The sequence below is a fragment of the Cetorhinus maximus genome, chromosome 20 (genome assembly GCF_964194155.1).
Source record: "Cetorhinus maximus chromosome 20, sCetMax3.hap1.1, whole genome shotgun sequence".
Lineage (NCBI taxonomy): Eukaryota > Metazoa > Chordata > Chondrichthyes > Lamniformes > Cetorhinidae > Cetorhinus > Cetorhinus maximus.
Genome location: NC_135898.1, coordinates 92,487,619 through 92,511,473, shown reverse-complemented (window position 1 = coordinate 92,511,473; position 23,855 = coordinate 92,487,619). Strand labels below are relative to the sequence as shown.

Here is a 23,855-nt window from a genome sequence, read left to right as displayed (position 1 = left end):
CACCCCCCTACTTTTTCTAGCAACTTTATATGATTCCTCTTTAGGTCTAATGCTATCCTTAATTTATTTTGTTAGCCATGGTTGGGCTACTTTTCCTGGTGTGTTTTTGCACCAGAAAGGAATGTATAACTATTGAAATGTGTACATTCATTCCTGAAATATTAGCCATCGCCTTTCCACCATCATTCTTTTTAATGAAGTTTCCCCAATCTATCTTAGCCAACTCATGCGTCATACCTACATAGTTTCTTTTGTTTAGATTTAGGACCCTAGTTTCAGACTGGACTACCTCATTTTCCATTCTAATGAAGAATTCTACATGTTATGAACACTGTTCCCCAAAGGAACCTGCACAACAAGATTATTAATTAACCCCTTCTCATTGTACAATACCAAATCTAGGATAGCCTGTTACGTGGTTGGTTCCTTGATGTACTCGTCTAAAAAAAAACAGCTCGTATACACTCCAGGAATTCATCTGCCACAGTATTATTGTTAACTTGGTTTGCCCAGTCTATATGTAGATTAAAGTCACCCATGATTACTGTTACATGCGTCTCTAATTTCCTGTTTAATGCCGTCCCATACCTTACTAATACTGTTTGGAGGCCTTTAGACAACTCCCACTGGTGTTTTCTGCCCCTGTTCCTTCTTAGCTCCAACCACCAAGATAGTTACTGGACCCTTGTGCGCCATCAGGGAGATGTGTCAAAATCTTTATTGCAAGTGAGCGCTAAATGAAGTTGTAACACTTATTGCTTGTGGGACAATATTGGGTGAGGGCTGCTCAGTAGCCTGAAGGGATAGTTGCAGTCGTGTCTCCTCAGTGGCAGTGCTAAAACACAAGACCTAACAAGGTGACGATATGTCCAACTGTGCCCTCAGCTCACTGCCTGCTGGAGTTTCCCATTAAGGTGGCCACGGCTGCATCATGTTCTTTGATGCAGCATTTGCGTTCTTGTGTCTACTTTCACCTTCCAGAGTGCGTCAATACAGAGTTCACCGCTGTTCTTTCCAGAGATCTTGGCCTGGTGAATCATGAGGGTTGAAGGTGCGAGTCCAAATGCTGAACTTGCTGTTGATGTGACTGGTTGTAAATCCCTTTCAGTGCAATGGTGCTAAGGAACAGGATGAATATGGCTGTCTCCCGTTGCCCGCACCTTACTCCTCCTGGAATTTTGAGGCTATCAATGTGTCACGTCCGCGTATTTCACATCGTGCTTCCTCAATGACATTATCGTGTAGAAGCGTAGAAACCGACCCTCATCTTTCTCTTCAGGTTCCTGACCCTCCTGCTCTTCATCGTTCGAGGAGCTGTCAGGCCCCTCCATGTCTCGCTCCGGCGAGGGATCCATCCCCCTTTGAAGTGCCAGGTTGTGAAGGGCACAACAGGCCACAGCTCTGCAGGAGGCCCTCTCAGGAGTGTTTGCAGAGCCTCAGCTGAGTGGTCCAAACATTGGAAGTGTATCTTCAGGCTGTCAATTGTCTGCTAGATAATGGATCGTGTGGAGCTATGCACCACGTTGTATCTCTCCTCCGAGGCACTCTGAGGGCAACGCACGGGTGTCATGAGCGGGTACCCCCTTCTCCCCAAGCAGCCAGCCCTGGACTCGCTTCGAATATGTGAGGCACCTGGGAGTGACTCAGGATGTATGAGCCAGGGTGCCTGGCACAAACGTGCCTGATGTGCTTCCGATGATCGCACACCAGTTGAACATTGATGGAGTGGAAGCCTTTCCAGCTAATGAACATCAAAGGCTGATGCCATGGAGCTCTCAAAGCCACATGTGTGCAATCGATTGCACCCTGTTCTCTAGGGAAGCCTGAGATATTAAATCTAGCAGCCTGGCTATCTTCATCAACTGTGAACCTCACATAATGATGAGCCTGACTGTAGAGAGCATCTGCCACCTCCTTGATGCGTTTATGTGTGGCAGCTTGTGAGATAGTGCACAGGTCCCCTGTGGATCCCTGGAATGATCCGCAGGGAAAGAAATTGAGTGCAATGGTGACCTCCAGGGCCAGAGGCAAGGGATGTCCTCCCAGTCTACAGGGTGTTAGATCCCCCACAGAGTGTGGAAGATGTGATCCACCTGATCTCTGGACAAGTGTAGGAGTGTGTGGTATTGTCTCTCACTCATCTGCAGACAGGAGAGTCTTGTGTGGTAGACCCTTGATTGAACAAGTTGCCTGCTTGGTACGGTCTAACCTCCTCATCTTTTGGTTGTTGCTGGGGCTCCCCTAGACCCTGGACCTCAGGCGGAGCCTCCTCCCGAAGCTGCGCTCGGTGATATTGGGCCCTTCTTCTCCTCCCCCATTCCATGAGCACCATGGAAGGCAGAAGGCAGCATGGAGCCCAGGCTCCATTATTGTTTCCTCCTTCTCTCTGTGGGATGATCGATATAACAGAGTAATGATTCACGGGGGAAAGATAGTAAAGCTCCCACTCGCAAACCACAAGCCACTGTCATGGCGTTGAGCTGCGTCTGCGCTACTAGTCTTATCGCTGACACATCCTTGTAGCTGAGGCGCAAACTCACGGAGGGAGATGACCAAGATGCCAACCCTGACACTCAGCATTTCAAATCGCACAGAGGTTGGAAAAGGTTTGGATGCCTTAATGACATGCGCCATCTTACAAAACCCATTCCTCCCACCTCAGAAGGGGCACACTGATTAAAGTTAACTGGCACAGGAGTAACAAACGGATTCCCTTTGGCACGTTAGCCATGCAGATTGGAGAAAGCACATTCGAGGCTTTGATTGATGATTTGCCGTATATGCAGCAGCTACACCTCCTTAACAGTTGCCTGCATTCCCAATTTTCACATTCCTGTGTGATAATACTGAAACAGAGTGACTGTTTGGTGAGGCCAGTGACTCCTGCAATCTAGCTTTAAAGCGCTAAAAATGGCAATGGCTCCAATGGAACCTTCCCAAGGAGATCTTTCACTTTTCTCTCAGCTCCGACTTCATTTCAATGTTTTCAGTGCAAGCAGATTGAGTCTGCCCTGTGAAGTGGGGCTCATCGTGTAGCCTGGGCTCCTCCCACACTGACTCCAACCCCCACCCCCGGGTCCAGATTCTTTTCCAGTTTTGATTTCTGACTGCGCCATAACTTTGACCTGACAAAGCTCATATTCTACTAGGAGAACAGCCTTGACCCTCCCTCCATGATTGTCACTGTCCCTCCGATCTCCCTGGAACCCCACAGTGTACAGGTAGAAATTCCGCCTGTTATTCTCCAGCCTCCCCCAGTAATCAAGGGCTCCATCGTCATTGTTGTGGATGTTTCAACCCTCCTACCTGAACCCATAACTGTAGATGTTCCAATGCTCAGTGTGGACCTCACCCCCTCCCCATCTCGAGGCTATATGCATGGTCACGTCTAGCGGGGACCCACAAGCCCGTGGGAAAGTTTCACATACCACCCGGACGGTTGGCGGGCGGGCGAAAAGGCCAAGCGGCCTTTGGGTTTTTTTTAGAAAACCTCATCCACGGTCGGGGGTGAGGTTTCCGTCAGCAATTAAACATTAAATAAAAATTTAAACATTTCGTTAGTAACTTGTACCTGCTCATGGGACAGAGACGCATGAGGGGACATGTTTTTTAACAACTTAAAATTCTTTATTTTTACTTTTAAAATGTTCATTTCCTGCGCACATGTGTGAAGTTCCCTGCTCGCCCTCCTCCGCCCCCCTCACCGAGGCAGTGCTGACCGCTGGGTGGGCCTCAGTTGTTCCGCCAGCATGAAATCGCGGTCGGGCCCCGGTTGTGGGCGGTAGTCGGCTTCCTGACCGCTCCTGCCCACCGCCACTGAAGGGCAAAATCCGGGCCATGGAGTTCTGTCCCCACGCCAGCCCCTACTCCGTCTGTGTTCCTGACTCCAGCTTCCCCGCGGCCCCGCTCCCTCCCCAATCTCACCTCGCTCTCCCCTCTGCCTGCCATTCATTGTCCCCCAACCCCCACCTTTGCCCATTGTTCCCTGTGTCTCCTTCCCTTCTTCACCCCCATCCCCCCACCCAACTCCTCCTGGTCACAAGGCTGCTCTCTATTTGGGTTACTGAGCCTCCAAATAATACCTCCCCGGACAACGGAGGAAGGCAGTGAAGTTCGCAAACCTACACCCCCACCAGTGTAAGCGTCTCACTGGCTTCGGTGAGGATGCGGAGCAGCGCTGAGTGGGTGGGCTTTCAGTGCCCCACTCACCTCAAAGCCACGAGGAGGAGTGACAGCCAACAGCTGCTCGCCACTTACATCCACACGTGATTCGGACCGGTCTAATTTCCCGCCGATATGGCGCTAGGGTTGGGAGGGGTTAGGGTTGGATTGTGGTGAGCAGCGTTTTTTAATGAGCATTCATGAGATGGTAATGGATTCGCTGCCGTGAATTTGCAGGGAACCTGACTCACCATCAGCCCATCAGGAAAGCGGTGAGGGGAAAAATTCCAAACTGCTGGTTTCCGGCTTTTGACCTTCCCCCAAATTTTCTGGCCCTTCCCGCCGTTAGGCCGGAGGGGAAAGTTCCACCCAACAAATCTGGGATATCGAGCTAGAGTCAGTAATGGTGACCACGGGCAGGATTCTGCCCTCGTCGGGTGGGCCTGGGAGCGGCCGAGAAACCGACTGCCGCCCGCGATGGGGCCCTGGCCGCGGTTTCACGCCGGCCGGCCAATTAACGGGCAGTTAGCGTGAAACGCGCGCTCAGCGCTGCCGGGGTGGGGGTGGGGGGGGGGAGGCGGGAGGAACGCGAGCGCTGATATTTGCGCATGCACGCGGGGGAGCGCAGTCAAAGCTCCCTGAGGCTTCAGGGAGCTGAGGATTTTTAATCAATAAAAATTAAGATTTTTAAAACAATGAAAACGTGCTCTGTCACACGAGCAGGGACGGGTTAAATAGGAGTGTAAAAAGTTTTTATTTTTTTTAAATCACTGGTCGAAACCTCATCCCGCCCGTGGATGGAGTTTCGCCAAAAATGCAAAGGTTGTTTGGCTTCTGTGCCTGGCTGGACGGACAGTGAACAGTTCCAATCAATTAGATGATTAAGGGCCTTAACGGGACTGCTTAGTGTCTGCGGGTGCAGACAACTGTCTCCTGTGCCTGCCCGCCGACCGAAGTAACACGCGAGTGCGCGATGATGTCGGGACGCTCGCCCGATATCATCGCGCGCCATCTTACGCTCGAGTGTGTCAGCGCCCGCCCGCCCGCCGAGCGGAAAAGTCTGGCCCGTGAAACCATTATCAATTGCTGTAAAAACCCTTCTGGTTCACCCAATGTCCTTTAGGGAAGGAAATCCGCTGTCCTTATCCAGTCTGGTTTACGAGTGACTCCCAGACCCACAGCAATGTGGTTGACTCTTAACTGCCCTGAAAGGCAGTTAGGGATGGTCAACCAATGCTGGCCTTGCTAGCGAGGCCCAAATCCCTCCAAAGAATAAAGAATAAAAAACAGTGTCGGGGGTGAGGTGGGGTCAGCGACTGGAGATTATTGCTTCTTGCAAGTGTAAACCAGGTAATAGCAAGTCAGGTGACCACTTCTATATCCCTAATGACTTATGTTGCAGCAAGGGAAATATTAACGGAAAAAGATGTAGGTAAGGGTGCCGACTCGCTATCGACCACTTTACGTGTGCTGTACAGTCAAGAAATGCCCTGAGCGGTTCCTGAAAATCACAGAATAATATTCAGTTCAGTTTAAAATTCGGCCCAGCATATCCCATCTTGTGCTCACTGTATCGGTGATCAGTAGAAGGGGACAGAGTCAGCCTGAGTGTTGCGCAGTAAAGTGGTTCTACTTTCTGGAACTCCTGTAGAGTTGACATTAAGTGGGACATTTTTCTTGCTGCTTTGGTCACAGTCCAAACCACAGGTGATAAAAAGAAATGGCCATTCAACAACCTTGCTTTACTCCAGGTTCCAGTGATCATCAGACGCTCGGGTTCCCTCAGTGAGGTGCTTTCTCCAGCAGCTGTAACAAACTGTCCAGTATGATTTACCTTTCTGAGTGCCCACTAAACACATAAAAATATTTTAGCTTTCACTCTCTCTCCTTTATCACTCGCTGCAAATTCCAGTTTTACTGCAGTTCCCTCCCGTGTTCCCAGATGTGCATTCAACACTTCAAAAGCACTTGATTGGCTGTAAGGCACTTTGGGAGGTTATGAGAGGCGTTACATAAATGTGGGTCTTTCTTTTCATTTAAGTCACTTGCCTTAACTTTTAGTAATTCTGGATCCTGGTGTGTGTGCTCCCTGTAGGAAGCTACAAACTGGCTAATTCTGCTGAGCGTGTGTGCAGTTGAATGTCTAAGAACTTAGTCCTAGTTTCCAATATCACAGAATTGTTACAGCACAGAAGGAGGCCATTCAGCCCATCGTACCTGTGCCGAACCTCCGGAGAAATTTACCTAATGCCACTTCCTGGTCTTCTCCTCATAGCCCTGAACACTCTTCCCTTTCGGATAATCATCCAATTCCCTCACATGCCTCAGTTGAATCTGCTTCCAGTACACTCCCCGGCAGTGCTTTCCAGATCCCAGCCACTTGCTGCGTGAGGAACACTTTATCTAACGTCTCCAATGCTTCTTTTGCCAATGACCTTAATTCTGTGCCCCCTTATTCTCGATCCTTCCAGTAACGGGAAGAGTTTTTCCCTATCTCCTCTGTCCAGACCCCTCATGCTTTTATATACCTCTATCAAATCTCCTCTCAACCTTCTCTCCTCCAAGAAGAACAGTCCTAACTGCTCCAACCTATCTATGTAACTGAACAGTGCTTACTATGGATAAGAGGCAGCAGAGATCACAGCTTTCAATCTCAAAGTAGGTTACTTTATTCTGCAATTGCTTTAGTTATTCCCCTCTGACTTACAACTTTGCTTTCTTCAGCCTTTTCATTTGTTTCCCTCTGTAGAGTAACTAAATGTCGACATTATGTTTTACCTTTCTGGCTCTTTTACATCTTTATATCAGCAAAGGGAAACCAGAGGCTTTATTAGCATTTGAGGGAACTTCAATTCATAATAAAAGCAAAATACTGAGGATGCTGGAGATCTGAAATAAGAACAGAAAGTGCTGGAAAAGCTCAGCAGGTCTGGTGGTACCTTTGGAGAGGGAAACAGAGTTAATCTTTCCAGCCCAATATGACTCTTCATCCGACGGAGTTCCGATGAAAAGTCACAGACAAGGATTGGCCTCATTCTCTTTAGTCTGGCCCAACGATGTGCCTCAATTTCAGGCCCTGCTGCATCAGGTGATATTTCTGCTCCTGAAAATTCTACTCCTGAAATTCACCAACCTATTAGAACATAAGAAATAGGAGCAGGAGTAGACTATATGACCCCTTGAGCCTGCTTCACCTTTTAATATGATCATGGCTAATCTTTGACCTCAACTCCACTTTCCTGCCCGCTCCCCATATCCCTTGATTCCTTGGGAGATCAAAAATCTGTCTACCCCAGCCTTAATCATGTTCAACGATGAAGCATTCACAACCCTCTGGGATAGAGAATTCCAAAGATTCACAACATTCTTAGTGACAAAATTTCTCCTCATCTCAGTCCTAAATGATTGGCCTCTTGTTCTGAGACTGTGCCCCCTTGTGCTTGATTCCTCAACCATGGGAAACAACCTCTCAGTGTCTACCGCTTATAAAAGCTCCTTCAGAATCTATAATGTCTCAAATGCTTATTGCTAAACAGTGCTGAATTATAAGCAGTCTGCTTGCTGCACCTGAGTCTGCTTGGAACTGGGGTCAGTACAAGTCAAAAGTTACTGGTGGAAAATTTTCTGTCTAGTCTAGTTCTGGCCTGGATTCAAATCCAAGTGGCAGAGGTGGAGGGTCAGTTCACACACTTGATGGGTAGACCCTGTTCCCATGTCTTCCTTGCAAGCACATTATATTCCAGTGTGAACTGCTCAGGGGGTGCCAATAGAAAACAGTGACAAGTTTCCTGAGCAGGTTGCTCTGGGATCTAATGCTGTCCACAAACCTCTTGCCTTAAATCTCACCATTGTGCAGAATCCATCACAGGGACTGTGATAACTGTATAACAGCATTCTACTTGAATAGGAATTGTAACCTGACATAAAACCAGAACAATTTAATGTCCCACATCATCACTCACTTCACCAAACAAATATTCTGTGAGCAGCCTGGTGCTTGTATTGTGTTTAGTTGGCCTGGTAGTATCACTCTCATCTCTGGGTCAGCTCCTGGGTTCAAACACCACTCTAAAGACTCAAGTACATAATCCACCTGAAACTTCAATGCAGTACTGAGGGAGTGCTGCACTGTCTGAGGTGCCATCTTTTGAATGCAACGTTAAACTATGGCCCCATCTAGCCGGTAAAGTGGATGAAAAATAACCCATGGCACTGTTTGAAGAAGAGCTGGGTGCTATCCTGCTATTTATCCATCAACTAACACCATCACAAACAGATTAACCAACCACTGCTGTTTGATGGCACTTTGCTGTGCACACAAATTAGCTGCCATGTTCCCCTATCTTACAACAGTGACCACATTTCAAAAGTAATACATTGGCTTTGTGGGGTGCTTTGGTCTTGGGGGTCAAGAAGGGCACTATATTAAGGAAAGTTATTTCCTGAAGCTCAACACAATATACTAATGTGCCTGAAACTGGTTGGTTTTCTAGTGCAAAGAGCTGTTCACGATCGAGTGTCGCAGATTGACACATTCCTAAGCTCCTGGACTACAGGCTGAGGGATGCACTAAAACTCAGGGCAGCTGCCACAAAGACTCAGTGGGGAAAAGCCACTGTTTAAGGCCCTCCCGCCATAGTACACCGAAGGGGTTTGGAAACCATGTAAAACTCCTTGGCTGTATATGCACCAGAGAATGTTTGACATGAAATGTAAATGTGTATAGCAAATGTAACTTGCACTTGTAAGTGCAGTGAAGCACCTTAGAGTGCCATAAACTGTATTGAAAGAAATGATATTGCACTTTTATGTAATGTCAAAGTTGAACTATATAATGCACTTTTATAAATGTTGTGAAGTGTGTTTTTTGGGGGAAAAAAGTGTGTTTTTTTTTGCTTAGGGCTGAAACAGTGAAATAAAATGTTCTCTACTCACGTCATTACCAGAGTCTCCTCTCCAGGCTCACCCAGGACTCCGTCTACAAAGAGAGGAACTGAGGTGAAACTGTATTTACTCCAGGATCGACCTTCATCAAAGCTCAGCCTGGTTACAACAAACAGAAATAAGCGCAGTCTTAGAGAGTGAAGGAAAAGCAGGTTGAAAAAGCATTGAGTAAACTAGTCATAATCACCCTCCCCTTGCCACACGTCAGTTGGATGTGTTATCAGAGGTTCTTTGATTGATTGTAGTTTTAAAGATGAGGACCAGAGTAAGGCTTCTAGTTATCACCATGGAAACTGCGGCCAGCCAATCAAAGCAACAGGCCGATGGGAGCCGGCAGTACAGGCTTTCGTCTTAAGTCGCTCGGATTTGAAATATTTGATTTTAAAGTTTGGTTGTTTTGACTGACCCGACTCTTAAAATAAACGCAATTTCACACTTATTTCTAAACAGGAATGAGATCAAGTCTTGTTCTTTTCATGGTTGGAGAAGCTGAAATCGGTTGCCACGGTGAGTGTTGGGAGCTGGAATGGGCAGCTGGGGTAGCCTGGAAATACGAGATAAATTGGTTTAAGGGCCTTCGTTCCAATCTGTCCAGTGATCTTTCTCATTCGCAATAAATCTCTCGCCCAGCACTTCACCAAATCACAGACAAGTCCAAATGAATTAAGAGCTCTTGGCCTATTTGATCCAGAATAACAGCTGCCAACCTAGAAAACCAGCTAAAGCTGATCAAGCCCTCCCCCAAAAAGGAGCTGACACGTCTATGCCCTTCTCGAAGCTACTTACTGGCAAGAGTAACAAGTGTTCTTCTGGTCATATTGCAGGAAGGCAAACAAAACAGTATCTTTCGTTTATATTGTTCCTCTTAACATGGGGCTGAATCTTCGGTTCGGCGAGCGGGGGAGGGGCCCGCTCGCCGAGGTGTTAAATGTGGTGATGTCGGGCCTGCGTTCCAACGTCACCGCGCGTCACTTAGATTTTCAGTTCGGCGGGCAGGCAGCCGACTCAGCTACATACCCGCCGACCTGTCAAAGGCCTGTTAAGGCCATTAATTAGCTAATTAAGCCTATTGGGAAAGCCGCCCGTCCAACCTTAAAGTTGGCGGGGAGGGTGGGGGCAGGCAAAGAGCCCAGGCGGCCTTCGCATTTTTCATGGAACCTCATCCACGGGCGGGATGAGGTTTCATGAAAGGTTTACAAATTAAATACATTTTTTCATTAAAGTTCATTGACATGTCCCAGCTCATGTGACACGGTCACATGAGGGTCACGTCTTAAAACATTTTTTTTTCCTTCTTCATTAAAAATTTTGGAACCTAAACCATGTGCGAAAGAACGAAGGCCCCGACTCAGGGAATCCTCCCCCCCACCACCCGTACAGGGAGCGCTCAGCGCTTCCGGTGCACGTCACGCTGGGTGGGCCTTAATTGGCCCGCCCATGTAAAATGGCGGCGCGGACCCGATCGGGGGCACCAATCGAGTCCGCCCCCACACAACCCACACGACGGGGGGAAAATTCTACCCATAGAAACAGGAGTAGGCCATTCAGCCCCTCAAACCTGTTCTGCCATTTAATGGGATCATGGCTGCTCTGTATTCTCAACTCCATCCCCCTGCCTTGGCACTGCATCCTCCAATACCCATGACAAGCAAAGATCTATTGGTCTCAGATTTAGAATTATTAATTGGTTCAGCATCTAGTGCTTTTTGTAGGAGAGAGTTCCACACTTCTAGCATCTTCTTTGTGAAGAATTGCTTCCTAACCTCTGTCCTGACCAGCTTGGTCCTGATTTGGAATGGCCCAGCTCTGATTTTAAGGTTTGTCTTGCCCTCATCCCCAAAAATTCCCTTTCAAGTTCCTACAAATCTCAATCAAATGATCCCTTACCTTTATACCCCAGGAACAGTAAGTCTACTTTATGTAATTTCACCTCACAATCTATCACTTGAAGCTCTGGTAACAATTCTGCTGCAAAACATTCCAAGGCACTGCACAGGTAAATGTAATAAAAACAGACGGCCAGGTACAGCACGATTAGCAGGGACAACCTGAAGCCACAATGACGAGATGGACTTTAAGGAGATTTTTAAAGGAGAGAGGCTCTCCCGCCCCTCCCCCACCCTCAGCCAATGCTGGGCTCTCCCAACCCCACCCTCAGTCAATGCTGTGCTCTCCCTCCCCCACCCTCAGTCAATGTTGGCCTCTCCCAACCCCACCCTCAGTCAATGTTGGCCTCTCCCTCCCCCACCCTCAGTCAATGTTGGCCTCTCCCTCCCTCACCCTCAGTCAATGTTGGCCTCTCCCTCCCTCACCCTCAGTCAATGCTGGGCTCTCCCAACCCCACCCTCAGTCAATACTGGGCTCTCCCAACCCCACCCTCAGTCAATGCTGGGCTCTCCCAACCCCACCCTCAGTCAATGCTGGGCTCTCCCAACCCCACCCTCAGTCAATGCTGGGCTCTCCCAACCCCACCCTCAGTCAATGCTGGGCTCTCCCAACCCCACCCTCAGTCAATGCTGGGCTCTCCCTCCCCCACCCTCAGTCAATGCTGGGCTCTCCCTCCCCCACCCTCAGTCAATGCTGGGCTCTCCCTCCCCCCTCCCTCAGTCAATGTTGGGTTCTCCTTCACTCAGCACTTTACCTATCCATTGGTCGTTATCAAGTGCTGAATGGATACACGTGTTGCCATCAATTGAAGGGTCAGATACTCAGTCAGCACTCACTCTCTGGTCTCATGCAAGAGCTGTCTTTTGGAAATGGTAGCAGGAGACTGGCAACACCAGGACAAGTTGGTGCCAGAGTAAAGATTCACCGATTAAATGGACCAGAGCTATTTCTGGCCTAATGAGGGGGAAAAATCAACCAGGATCCCTGCTCCTGATGCTTATCCCATCACACTTGCTGGAAGTATGCATAAGGGCAGGATCGGGCATGTACCCTCCGGTGAATAGCCCAGTGACACTCATTACGCAAGGAGTCATCTGGACAAAGGCCCTTTGGGCAAGTGTCAAGAAGGCAGCCGGTGCCCAGGTATCTGTACCCCAACCGACATGGGTCAGCACCTTCAGGAAGGTGGGGTGAAGATCTGGCAGCAAATGTGTTTTGCTTGCCATCGTCCTGTCGGCTTGTTTAGATCACCACAAAAGTAACGACCAAAAAAGGCTGTGGAGGCAACGATTTGCAAAGCAAACATGTTCGACTTCCATACAGCTGCTGGAGCTCCAGGTTGAAGTCTGGAGTCTCTTGCCAGCTCAGTTTGACATTGATCAGCCTGCGACTGCATGAATATTCAGTGTGTAATCACTGCCATCAAATGTAAACTGAAACGACCACAGGCAACTTCGATTTACAGAGTGCAATTTGCCTCTGGTTAGGGTGGAATCATTAATATTATCATTCTACCGGAAATCCCCCAAGGCAATGCAGGAGGGAGCAGGGAGGCTGATCCGGGATTTTTTTTTTTTTTTTACTTAGCCATTCCGGGGATGTGAACCTCGCTGGCAAGGCCAGCATTTATTGCCTGTCCCTAGCTGCCCTTGGGAAGGTGATGGCGAGCACTTACATCGGCTGTCCCAGGAAATATCCCACCCCCAGGAGATCTGCCGCTGGCCAAAGTGGATTTGGCCCTGGCAGCAGGACTGCTGCCCCTGTCAAAAAATTCTGACATGGATTTCTATTCATCTATATGAGATATATTTGATGAACTGGATTTAAATTCCCCCAGCTACCAGGGTGAGATTTGAATTCATGTCTCCAGGACGTTACCCTGGGCCTCTAGCTTTCTGCTCCAGTAACATGGTCACTGCGCTACCAGGCTTTCGAAGGGCTGGATGACCAAAGATGCCCTCCCGGTGGGAGGCCAGGGGGGGGCCAGGTAGGCTCAGAGGCCCTCCCACCTGTCTGACTTCAGCTGCAGTTGCAGGCTACTCTGTGGAGGGGGTTTTCCCTCCACAGTGATGGCCTGGCAGGGCCACTGATTTAATTTCCAGTATAAAATAATTGGAAATGAGAGGGAATCTCCATCTTGAGTTGCTCTCTGTCTTACTTACCTGAAAGGGCAGCCTACTGCTGAGGGCCTCCTATTAACCCCCCAGCTTCGAAAGCCTACATTCCTTAACCGGAGCCCACGTTCTGGCCACTAATTGACCAATTCAGGGAAAATCACTGCTGAGTGACTGTTTCCCCCACAGTGCTGACTTCTGACCTCCGTTTGACCTTGATGTTGGGGAAAATCCTGCCCCAGGTACTTGAGGTTGGGATGTGGAACAGACATTATCATGTTGCTTTGGTGTCAGCCATTGCTCACTGATAACACTTTCACCTCAAAGTAAGGTCATGGGTTCAGAGTCACGCTCCTGAGCACAAAAAAGGCTGACAATCCAGTGCAGTACTGAGGGAGTGCTGCATTGTTACAGGTGCTGTCCTTCAGATGTGCTGAAGAGACGCCCTCTCAGGTGGACATAAAGGAGCCCATGGCATTATTTTGAAGAGAAGCAGGGGAATTATCCCTGCATGGTGTCCTGGACAATATTTATCCCTCAATAAGCATCACAAAAACAGATTACCTGGTCATTATCCCATTTCTATTTGTGGAACCATTTCATTTGTGCACGAAATGGTTGCGCTGTTTTTTTGTTTGTTCATGGGATGTGGGTGTCGCTGGCTAGACCAGCATTTATTTCCCTAATTGCCCTTGAGAAGGTGGTGGTGAGCTTCCTTCTTGAACTGCTGCAGTCCATGTGGTGTGGGTACACCCTCAGTGCTGTTAGGGAGGGAGTTCCAGGATTGTGACCCAGTGACAATGAAGGAACGGCGATATATTTCCAAGTCAGGATTTTGAGTGACTTGGAGGGAAACTTCCAGGTGGTGGTGTTCCCATGTGTCTGCTGCCCTTGTCTTTCGAGATGGTATCTGTCTGGGTTTGGAAGGTGCTGTTGAAGGAGCCTTGGTGAGTTCCTGCAGTGCATCTTGTAGATGGTACACAATGCTGTTACTGTGCGTTGGTGGTGGAGGGAGTGAATACTTCTGGGTGGGGTGCCAATCAAGCGGGCTGCTTTGTCCTGGATGGTGTCAAGCTTCTTGAGTGTTGTTGGAGCTGCACTCATCCAGTCAAGTGAAGAGTTTTCCATCACACTCCTGAAATGCGCCTTGTAGATGGTGGACAGGCTTTGGGGATTCGGGAGGTGAGTTATTCGCCAAAGGATTCTGAACTGCTCTTGTAGCCACAGTATTTATATGGCTGGTCCAGTTCAGCTTCTGCTCAATGGTAACCCCCAGGATTTTGAAAGTGGGAGATTCAGTCATGGTAATGCCATTGAATGTCAAGGGGTGATGGTTAGATTCTCTGTTGTTAGAGATGGTCATTACCTGGGACTTGTGTGGCACGAATGTTACTTTCCACTGGTCAGCTCAAACCCAGAAATTGTCCAGGTCTTGGTGCATTTGGAAATGGAATGTTTCAGTATCTGAGGAGTCGCGAATGGTGAACATTGTGCAATCATCTTTGAACGCCTCTACTTGTGTATGATGAAAGGAAGGTCATTGATGAAGCAGCTGAAAACTACCCTGAGGAACTCCTGCAGTGATGCCCTGGAGCTTGAGATGATTGACCTCCAACAACCACAACCATCTTCCTTTGTGCTAGGTATGACTCCAACTAATGGAGAGTTTTCCCCCTGATTCCCATTGACTCCAGTTTTGTTAGGGCTCCTTGATGCCATACTTGGTCAGATCCTGCCTTGATGTCAAGGGCAGCCACTCTCACCTCACCTCTGGAGTTCAGCTCTTCGGTCCATGTTTGAACGAAGACTGTAATGAGGTCAGGACCTGCGTGATCCTGGCGGAACCCAAACTGGGCGCCAGTGAGCAGGTTATTGCTAAGCAAGTGCTGCTTGGTAGTACTGTTGATGACCCTTTCCTTCACTTTACTGATGATAGAGAGTAGACTGATGGGGCCGGTAATTGCTGGGTTGGATTCGTCCTGCTTTTTGAGTACAGGCAATTTTCCACATACCCGGGTAGATGCCAGTGTTGTAGCTGTACTGGAACAGCTTGGCTAGGGTCACGGCAAGTTCTGGAGCAGAAGCCTTCAGTACTATTGCCGGAATGTTGCCAAGGTCCATAGTCTTTGCAGTATCCAGTGTCTTCAGCTGTTTCTTGATATCACGTGGAGTGAATTGAATTGGCCGAAGACTGGCATCTGTGATGCTAGGGACCTCTGGAGGAGGTTGAGATGGATCATCCACTTGGCACTTCTGGCTGAAGATTGTAGCAAATGCTTCAGCCTTATCTTTTGCACTGATGTGCTGGGCTCCCCCATCATCGAGGATGGGGATATTTGTGGAGCCTCCTCCTCCAGTGAGTTGTTTAATTGTCCACCCCCATTCACGACTGGATGTGGCAGGACTACAGAGTTTAGATCTGATCCTTAGGTGTGGAGTCGTTTAGCTCCGTCTGTCACTTGCTGCTTATGGTGTTTGTCATGCAAGTAATCCTGTGTTGTAGCTTCACCATGTTGACACCTCATTTTTAGGTCTGCCTGGTGCTGCTCCTGGCATGCCCTCCTGCACTCTTCATTGAACCAGGGTTGATCCCCTGTCTTGGTGGTAATGGTAGAGTGGGGGATATGCCGGGCCATGAGGTTACAGGTTGTGGCTGAGTACAATTCTGCTGCTGCTGATGGCCCACAGCGCCTCATGGTTGCCCAGTCTTGAGTTGCTAGATCTATCCCAGTTAGCACGGTGGTAGTGCCGGACAACACGACATTACAGCAACTTCTGCACTTCAATAGTATTTCATTGGCTGTAAAGCACCTTCAAATCTCCAGTGGTCATGAAAGGCACTATATAAATGGAGGTCTTTCTTTATTATTTTTAAATTGAGGCCCCTTCTGCTCGAACAAGTGCAAAAGATCTTATGGCACCAATTTGAAGAAGAGCGGGCAAGTTCCCCACCGTGTCCTGGTCAACATTTATCCTTCAACCAACTTCAGCCAAACAGATTATTTGGTCATCATCACATTGCTGCTTGTGAAGCCTTGCTGTGGTGCAAAATTGGCTGCTGCACATTTCCTATTGAGCAGCAGTGGCTACATTTCAACAAGCTACTTCATTGGTTGTGGAGCGCTTTGGAATACCTTGAGGTCATGAAAGGCTCTATATCAATGCACGTTCTTTTTTTTATTAGCTAATGCCAATGCCACCCACCTGCAATCACTAACCCCCCATGACAGTCTCCTCATTCCCTGGATTGAGAATTTCCATCTTAGAAGCAGTTCTGCAAATCGCTAAGTACATTAGGGATTGTGGAGCATGAAGGCATCCTTCAACCAGGTCCCAAACAGGAAGGCAAACGCTTTGGAGAGAAGCTATCTCCCTGGCGTATCCCTCAGCATAGGCAGCTCTCATCTCTTAGGACATTATCACTCTAAGTTTCTAAACATGTCACGCAATAATACTCCACAAGTAACACAGAAGAAGATATAAATTGCAGCTAAAATGGAAAAAACCTAGTGTTGTGGCAACATCACCATGTTACTGTCCATAACGTAATCATTTAAAAGAGAGAAAAACATTTCGAGGATAATTTTTGTTCAGATTACTTTCTCCAAAGTTTTATTTTTAAACATAGACATTTTGTGGTGTTTGTTACTGTTGATGCAGTTTTACAATGACAGGACTTTGATGCCAAGTAAAGCACAATGAATACAGAAGAAGACGGGCAAGAAGATATTCCAGATTGTACATAAGTCATTGAACTGGGAAAAGCGCATTTTGTAATGGGCCATGTGGGCTGGGAGTGTTGCAAAGGAGTATCCTAGGGCTTGGGTATATTGGGAACAGGGATCATGAGCTGTGGGAAAGATGAGGGAAAAGTACATGATCTGGGAGAACCGAGAATGGGGGTCTGGTATGAGTGACAGGAGCGGCTGGGGTATTAGAACGTGCGTGCATCTGCAGGAGTCCTGCTGTGCGGGAGGAATGGAAAGGAGCACAGGGTACAGGAGAACTCCTGCCTGCCCTCCCACGACAAGTGGGATTCCAACCCCTCGACAGTGAGGAGGCACGGGGGCCTCTGCTGATAGGAAACTGGCATTTTTTTTTCAAATGCCAAAGAAATCTGTCAGGATGGCCCATTAATTCCTTCTCGGCTTAGATTACGTCTGGAATATGCCTACTAATGCACGTTTCCTTCAGGTCAGTCATGAAACAGGCAACAGCAGCCCAGAATTTTGCCTAAAAAGGGAATAGTTTCCGCCGCCCCCCCACTCTTATTGCAGCTTTGGCAGTTCTATCAGGAACCAGAAGTGGAACCAATTACCAGAGATGCCGGATAGGTTGAGGCGTGTGTTTAATGGCCACGAGGGCACCACCCTGATCCAGGAACAGGACGCTGTGCTCCTCCTCGAAAACCTAGGGTTGGGGGGAAACATAAAGAGATCACTGTCATTCAGATAAACCAGGAGACAGGAACACCACGTAGAATCTATCGTTTTAAAGTGTAGGGAAAATATCTTGAGAGCGTTAGCAACTGAAGTGGAACTACTTTCCCCTGCACACAATCAAACCTCATTCTTACAAACTCAGTGGAAATCTCGATAACTTATCAGAGTTAGATCAATTTCTTGGAATTTACCCCTTCAATATAGTCAGCCGGGGAGTTTTACAATGAACTTTTACGATGCAAGGAGTGAAAAGTAACCCCAGTTTTCTGCTGATAGAGGAAGATATCTTCTGTGACTCCACACACCTAACCAAATCATCTCTTATTTAAAAAAGATTGCGTTTGTTACAGGCCCAACACAAAGGAAACCTTCCCCTGAAGGGTCCAACGAGCAGTATTCGCAGCTGTCACTAGGCCCATGAAGCGTTTTGGGCCCATCACACACAGCCTCAAACTGCTCCTGGTCCAAGTGTCACAAATGGAAGTAGAGGCTACCCATACTGCTCCGGGAGAGTGAAATAGCCCTACTAGTTCTGGTGAGCAGTTTTCTTCTCGCTTAACAATCTCGCTAAACTCTGGCTTTATGAGTACCGCCGTAATGGCTGGGGTTGCATTTTTTTTGTCATGGGCTGCGATTGTTATGCAGAGTCTGTGAAGTCCTGAGTAAACCGTGAAATCCATCAATGCCTGTCTGTTAAACAGTGATATATTTCACAGCATTCCTGACTTCACAGAAATTGATGGGCTGCGCAACAGATGTAGTTCATAAACAAAAATACTGCCCTAATTTATGTCAGTGATGCCTCGCAAACAGACCTGCCTTTGCTCTTATACAGAATGATGAAGTGTTAGAGCACAGGAATAGGCCATTTATCACACCAATTTAGTTACTCCATCTGAGCACAGATGCAGCATTTCTAGATGTTGATATTTTTGACTGATAATCTCATTTTGCCTTCTTCTGAACCTGTCAAATAGTTTCTTTTCCCAAATACTTTTAGTTCCTCATTTCCTAAAAATTCTTCGATGCAGTTGAGGATAAGAATGATTGCACATTAAAAGGAATGTCAGGAACTGGATGAACATTTGCTTAAGTGGGTTTGATGGATCTAAAATTACTTCCACTTAGACAACTACTCATCACGTTGAAATGTCTCAAAGCGTTTCATGCAATTAATTACCCTGAAATGCAGGAACTGTTGCGATATGGACACAATAAATAAGCAGAAATATTGACACAGATGACCCAATTCTCTATGGAATGCAATGGCTGCTAATGGAGACAGAGCTTAACCCTGATGCTGGGCAGGAGAGAAAGCACTCCAGTCTACAATCGCATAAAACTGGCCTTCCCTCAACCTGCACAGATGTATTAGGCTGAGAATATTAGCGATGAAATGCAACCAGTGTATTCTCTTTATGCAGTTTTACCTGTAGTTTCTCCCATGAGATCACATTAGCGATGTAAATTGGCATGTTGATGACACAAGTGGACTCCATTGTGGCCTGCTCTCTGTGCAGACAATAAGGCACCCTAGATCCAAATAATGTTGGAAATACTTCCAATGGACACTTTCGAGGTATTTGTGGCATCTGTCAGGCAATAGAGCTCTTGAATATTTCAATAAGAGGTCTGAGCCTTACTTGAGGACACCTTTCCCAAATTGGACAACAATTTGCCCCATATGAGCTCTGACTAGTTCGTTTTTTTTTTGCAGTCTTACAGTGGCCTGGGGTCAGAGGAGGTCACCAAATAACAGGTACGTTTTGGACTTTAAACTTGGCTTTAAACTTTTTAAGCCCAAGAAGAGGAATTGTGCTTCTCCTGCCTTGACAGCAACCCTGCTGGCTCCCACTCGGCCTGGTCCTCTATTGCCCGCACAGGCCCCTCCCACCACTTCGAAGCTATTTCTGGTCCACAAATAGCATCGCAGCAGCCTGACATTCGCCCTTGCTTTGCCAGAAAGATGCCTGGAGATGTGTGATAAGCAGGTGATTCTCAAATCTCTCTCCCCTTTTCCCGAAGACGCTGAAGTTCAAAAGGTGCTGGGCGGCTTTCTTGCTCAAGTGGCCAGTTTTCGTGCCCACTTCAAGGCAGTGAGTGGTATTTGACAGCAAGGAGACCCAGAGCTGGACCCCATCCTGTTCTACCCAACATTATACACTTTCCAGTAGGAGCCACTGGGCAGTCTGGGACTCCATATATATGAACACCCAATTCTAAAACTCCTCCTGGGATATCAGCTGACATCAGATAGTTCAGCCTGGACCAGGAAGTAGAAATTTGTTAGAGGTCGTAGTGGAAGTCAATGAGACTAAATTGTCCGGGGGTATACAACAGACAGTCGGTGTGATACCATTTGCTTAGCAGTGACAGTCAAGACAAATTTCTTGGAAGAATTGAGGTTATTCACTTTGGTTGTAAGAATTGAAAAGCACAATGTTTTTTAAAAGGCATGCAAGTTGTACATCTGGATGTTCAGAGAGACTCAAGTGTATTCGTACAAATAGAAAGTTAGCATACAGGCACTGCAAGTGCTTAGGCAGGCAAATGGAACGTTGGCCTTTATTGCAAGGGGATTAGAGGATAAGAATAAAGAAGTCTTGCTAAAATTGTACAGGGCTTTGGTGAGGCCACACCTGGAATACTGCGTGGAGTTTTGATCTCCATGTTTAAGGAAGGATTTACTTGCATTGGAGGCAGTACAGTGAAGTTTCACTGGATTGGTTCCTGGGATGAGAGGGCTGTCCTATGATGAGAGACTGAGCGATTAGAATCTCTGGAGTTTAGAAGAATGAGAGGTCATCTCAATGAAGCGTACAAGATTCTGAAGGAGTTTGACAGGGTAGACACTGAGAGGCTGTTTCACTGGCCGGCAAATCTGGAACACGGGGGCACAGTCTCAGGATAAGGGGGTGATTATTTAGGACTGAGGTTAGGAGAAATTTCGTCACCCAAAGGGTTGTGAATCGTTGGAGTTCTCTACCCCAGAGGGTTGTGGATGCTCCATCGTTGAATACATTTGAGGCTGGGATAGACAGATTTTTGGTCTCTTTGGGAATCAAGGGGAGTGGGGGGGAGTGGGTGGGAAAGTGGAGTTGAAGCTCAAGATCAGCCATGATCGTATTGATTGGCAGACCAGCCTTGAGGGGCAGTATGGTCTACTCCTGCTCTTACTTCTTGTATTCTTATGAACCTCGAACTTTCTGGTTCTTATCAGACCACTTTTAGCCAATAATCATTCAAGTGGGCTCGTTCTAGGAATGTTTTTGTACTGAGGTAAGGGCAGTCAGAATCTCTTTGATGTAGCCTGTCACTTTGAGTTGCAGCTCGGATTGCATGGGCTGTGGGCATCGACATTTTGAATATTTGTAAATGATATTGCCTTTTTAATTTGTGGATATCTTCCACGATGCATATTCCACAGTAACTCTTCTGTCATCTGGCTTTATCTCTCTGTCAGCGTGTAGAAAATTGTTATCGAATTATTTACCTGAAAACTTCCAGAAGGTTTATTGAACTCAATATTCTTTTGAACATGAAAGTGAGTTTTTTTTATATTGGTAAGAATTTGCAGAATTGACTGCAAGATGAGATATTGCTGTTGATCGAATGAGTCTCATTTATAAACAGAAATTACCCCATCATGACACCATTGTGTCTGTCCTATAGACTCTGTGAAGCACATTGAAGGATTAGTGATGATAAGCCATTATTGAACATAGCCTTCATGCCATGGGCTTGCACATACAGGGAACAGCCAAAGCTCCTTTTACTTAAAGGCACATTGTCTTCATGATAATGTGTGAGGCAAATCATTTTTTCAGCCCCTTGATCTATATGTCAGCAGTAGTTTCGCTGAGGGATAATGTCACATTACAGGAAGGATGTGAACACATTGGAGAGAGTGCAGAAGAGGTTATACAAGAATGATTCCAGGGACGAGGAACTTCAGTTACGAAGGTAGAAAGGGGGGGTTGGGGGTGTTGTCCTTGGAGAGGAGAAGGCTGAGAGGAGATTTGATAGAGATGTTCAAAATCATGAGGGGGCTGGACAGAGTAAATAGGGAGAAGCTGTTCCCACTCGTAAAAGGATCAAGAACGAGAAGACACAGATTTAAAATGATTTGCAAAAGAAGCAAATGCGACGTGAGAAAAAACTTCTTCCACACAAGTGGCTCGGGTCTGGAACGCACGGCCTGGCAGTGTGGGGGAGGCAGGTGCAGTCGAGACATTCAAGAGGGCATTGGATGATTTTTAAAAATTCATTTATGGGATGTGGGCTGGGCTAGCATTTATTGCCCATCCCTAAGTCACCCTTTATTATTTGCACGGAAATAATGTGCAGAGGTATGGGGGAAAGGCAGGGCAATGACACTAGGTCATAATGCTCATTTGGAGAGCCGGTGCAGACACGATGGGCTGAATGGCCTCCTGCTGTGCCGTTAAAATCCTGTGATCCTGTTTGCGTTTCTGAATCAGGAGATTGAGGATTCGAGCCCTACCCCTGGAGTTGAGCACATAATTCAGGCTGACTGCAGTATAGAGGGAGCTCTGGATTGTCAAAGACGCCATCTTTGGATTAAAAGGTGACCCAAGCCTATCTGTTCAGGTGGATGCGAAAAGATCCTATGACACTATAAAATGACGAGGAGGTACACTCAACGACCTGGGTAACATTGGCTCTTACAACCAACACCACCAAAGCAGCTTAACTGGCTATTTATCTCATGACTTCTGCTTTTGTGAATTTGCTGTGCGGACAGGGACTGCCAATGCCCAATCATCGCCAAGATCAAGCAGCTCACTACAGACTAGGAATTTCTCACGGGTCCCTCCTGTCAATATTCTGCAGTTAAACACTGCCTTTGTGAGCCGAGTGAGTCAGGTCACATTTATGAATAGAAACTGCCCCTCCACAATGCCTCCTCACTGTGATTACCTGTCTCCAGGTGTTCCCTCCATCTGATGAGATGAACATGCCACCGGTCTGACTCTCCTCATCTGTTATTAGCTCAGGGCCGATGTTGCCTGAAAATCAAGCAGAGCCACCAAGGGTCAGCCACGATTACCAATAACAACCCACGGTTACAATTCAATGAGCTCTAAACACCATTGAGGAAAGAAAGAAAGACTTGCATTTATATAGTGCCTTTCACCTCCCTCAGGACCTCCCAAGGTACACCAGAGCCATTTCCCTCCCCATCTCTAAGTCATACATCTGTCCTTTTTTTGATATGTGTGTTATAAACTCCATTATAAGGGCTGGAATTTTCCATCTCGTTGGCATCAGGCATCATGGCAGCTCTTGCGGTCATCAGTGCCAGGCTTCACAGGCGGCACCACATCACTTTTGGAGGGGCTCATGGGCAGGTCTCTACCTAGCAGACCAGTCATAAGGCAGGGGTGGCTTTTCAATGGCTTGCTTGGGGAAGGGGGAGAAGTGGCTTCAGGCAAGGAAAGAGGCTGCAGGGCGAGGGCTGTACTGGGGAAGGAGGGTAACCCAGGTTCTGAGTGGGGGCCACATGTTGATCTGTGCAAGTGGCCTCAAGGTGATGAGGGCTGAGGAGGCAGTCTCCAGAGGAGATGAGGTCAGATGGCGATGGGAGGGTTTGTGTGAGAAAGCGCGTGGTGATGTCCCTTGAGCTGGCAGTGAGATAGATTTAAGGCGAGAGGAGAAAACTATAAAGGTGATGTGGGGGGGAAGTTTTTTACGCAGAGGGTAGTGAGTGTCTGGAATTCGCTGCCAAAGGAGGTGGCGGAAGCAGGTACGATAGTGGTGTTTAAGAGGCAGCTTGACAAATACATTAATAGGATGGGAATAGAGGGATACGGACCCTGGAAGTGCAAAATGTTTTAGTTGATGGGCAATATGATCGGCGCAGGCTTGGAGGGCCGAAGGGCCTGTTCCTGTGCTGTACTTTTCTTTGTTCTTTGAGTGAGATGCCGGTGAATGTGTGATGGGCTTGTGAGTGCGTGAGTTTCGAGTGATGAGATGGTTGCCTAACCCTGGTGGCACGGATGAGATCATTCATCCATTTTCTCCACTGGATGGCTGACCTCTTGTGTGCAGCATTGGCACTGACCACCTCTGCCACCTCCTCCCAAGCCAAAGTGGTGAGACTGATGGGCCCCCTGCGGCCAGAGCCGGGGTAGATGACATCGCAGTGGGCCTCCATGGTTGTCCACAAGGTGGTCCCAGGGATGCGTCACTGAATCAGGGGGCTGCAACCTTCTTGGCTTTCGGGGCCATGTATTCACCGGTGCCCTCCTGGGCTTGAGAAGTGTGCATGTAGCTGCAATTTAAC

General features: G+C 47.6%; 1 protein-coding gene across 1 annotated transcript in view; it reads right to left on the bottom strand.

The window, feature by feature from the left end:
- LOC144694615 (VPS10 domain-containing receptor SorCS1-like) overlaps positions 1-23,855 on the bottom strand; it is a 776,365-nt gene that overhangs the window by 134,407 nt on the left and 618,103 nt on the right. Inside the window, exons 12-14 of the mRNA XM_078565215.1 lie at positions 22,490-22,578; positions 17,425-17,516; positions 9,097-9,204 (exon numbers count right to left, since the gene is read on the bottom strand). Coding sequence (XP_078421341.1) covers positions 9,097-9,204; positions 17,425-17,516; positions 22,490-22,578 — 289 coding nt within the window. The remainder of the gene's footprint in view (positions 1-9,096; positions 9,205-17,424; positions 17,517-22,489; positions 22,579-23,855) is intronic.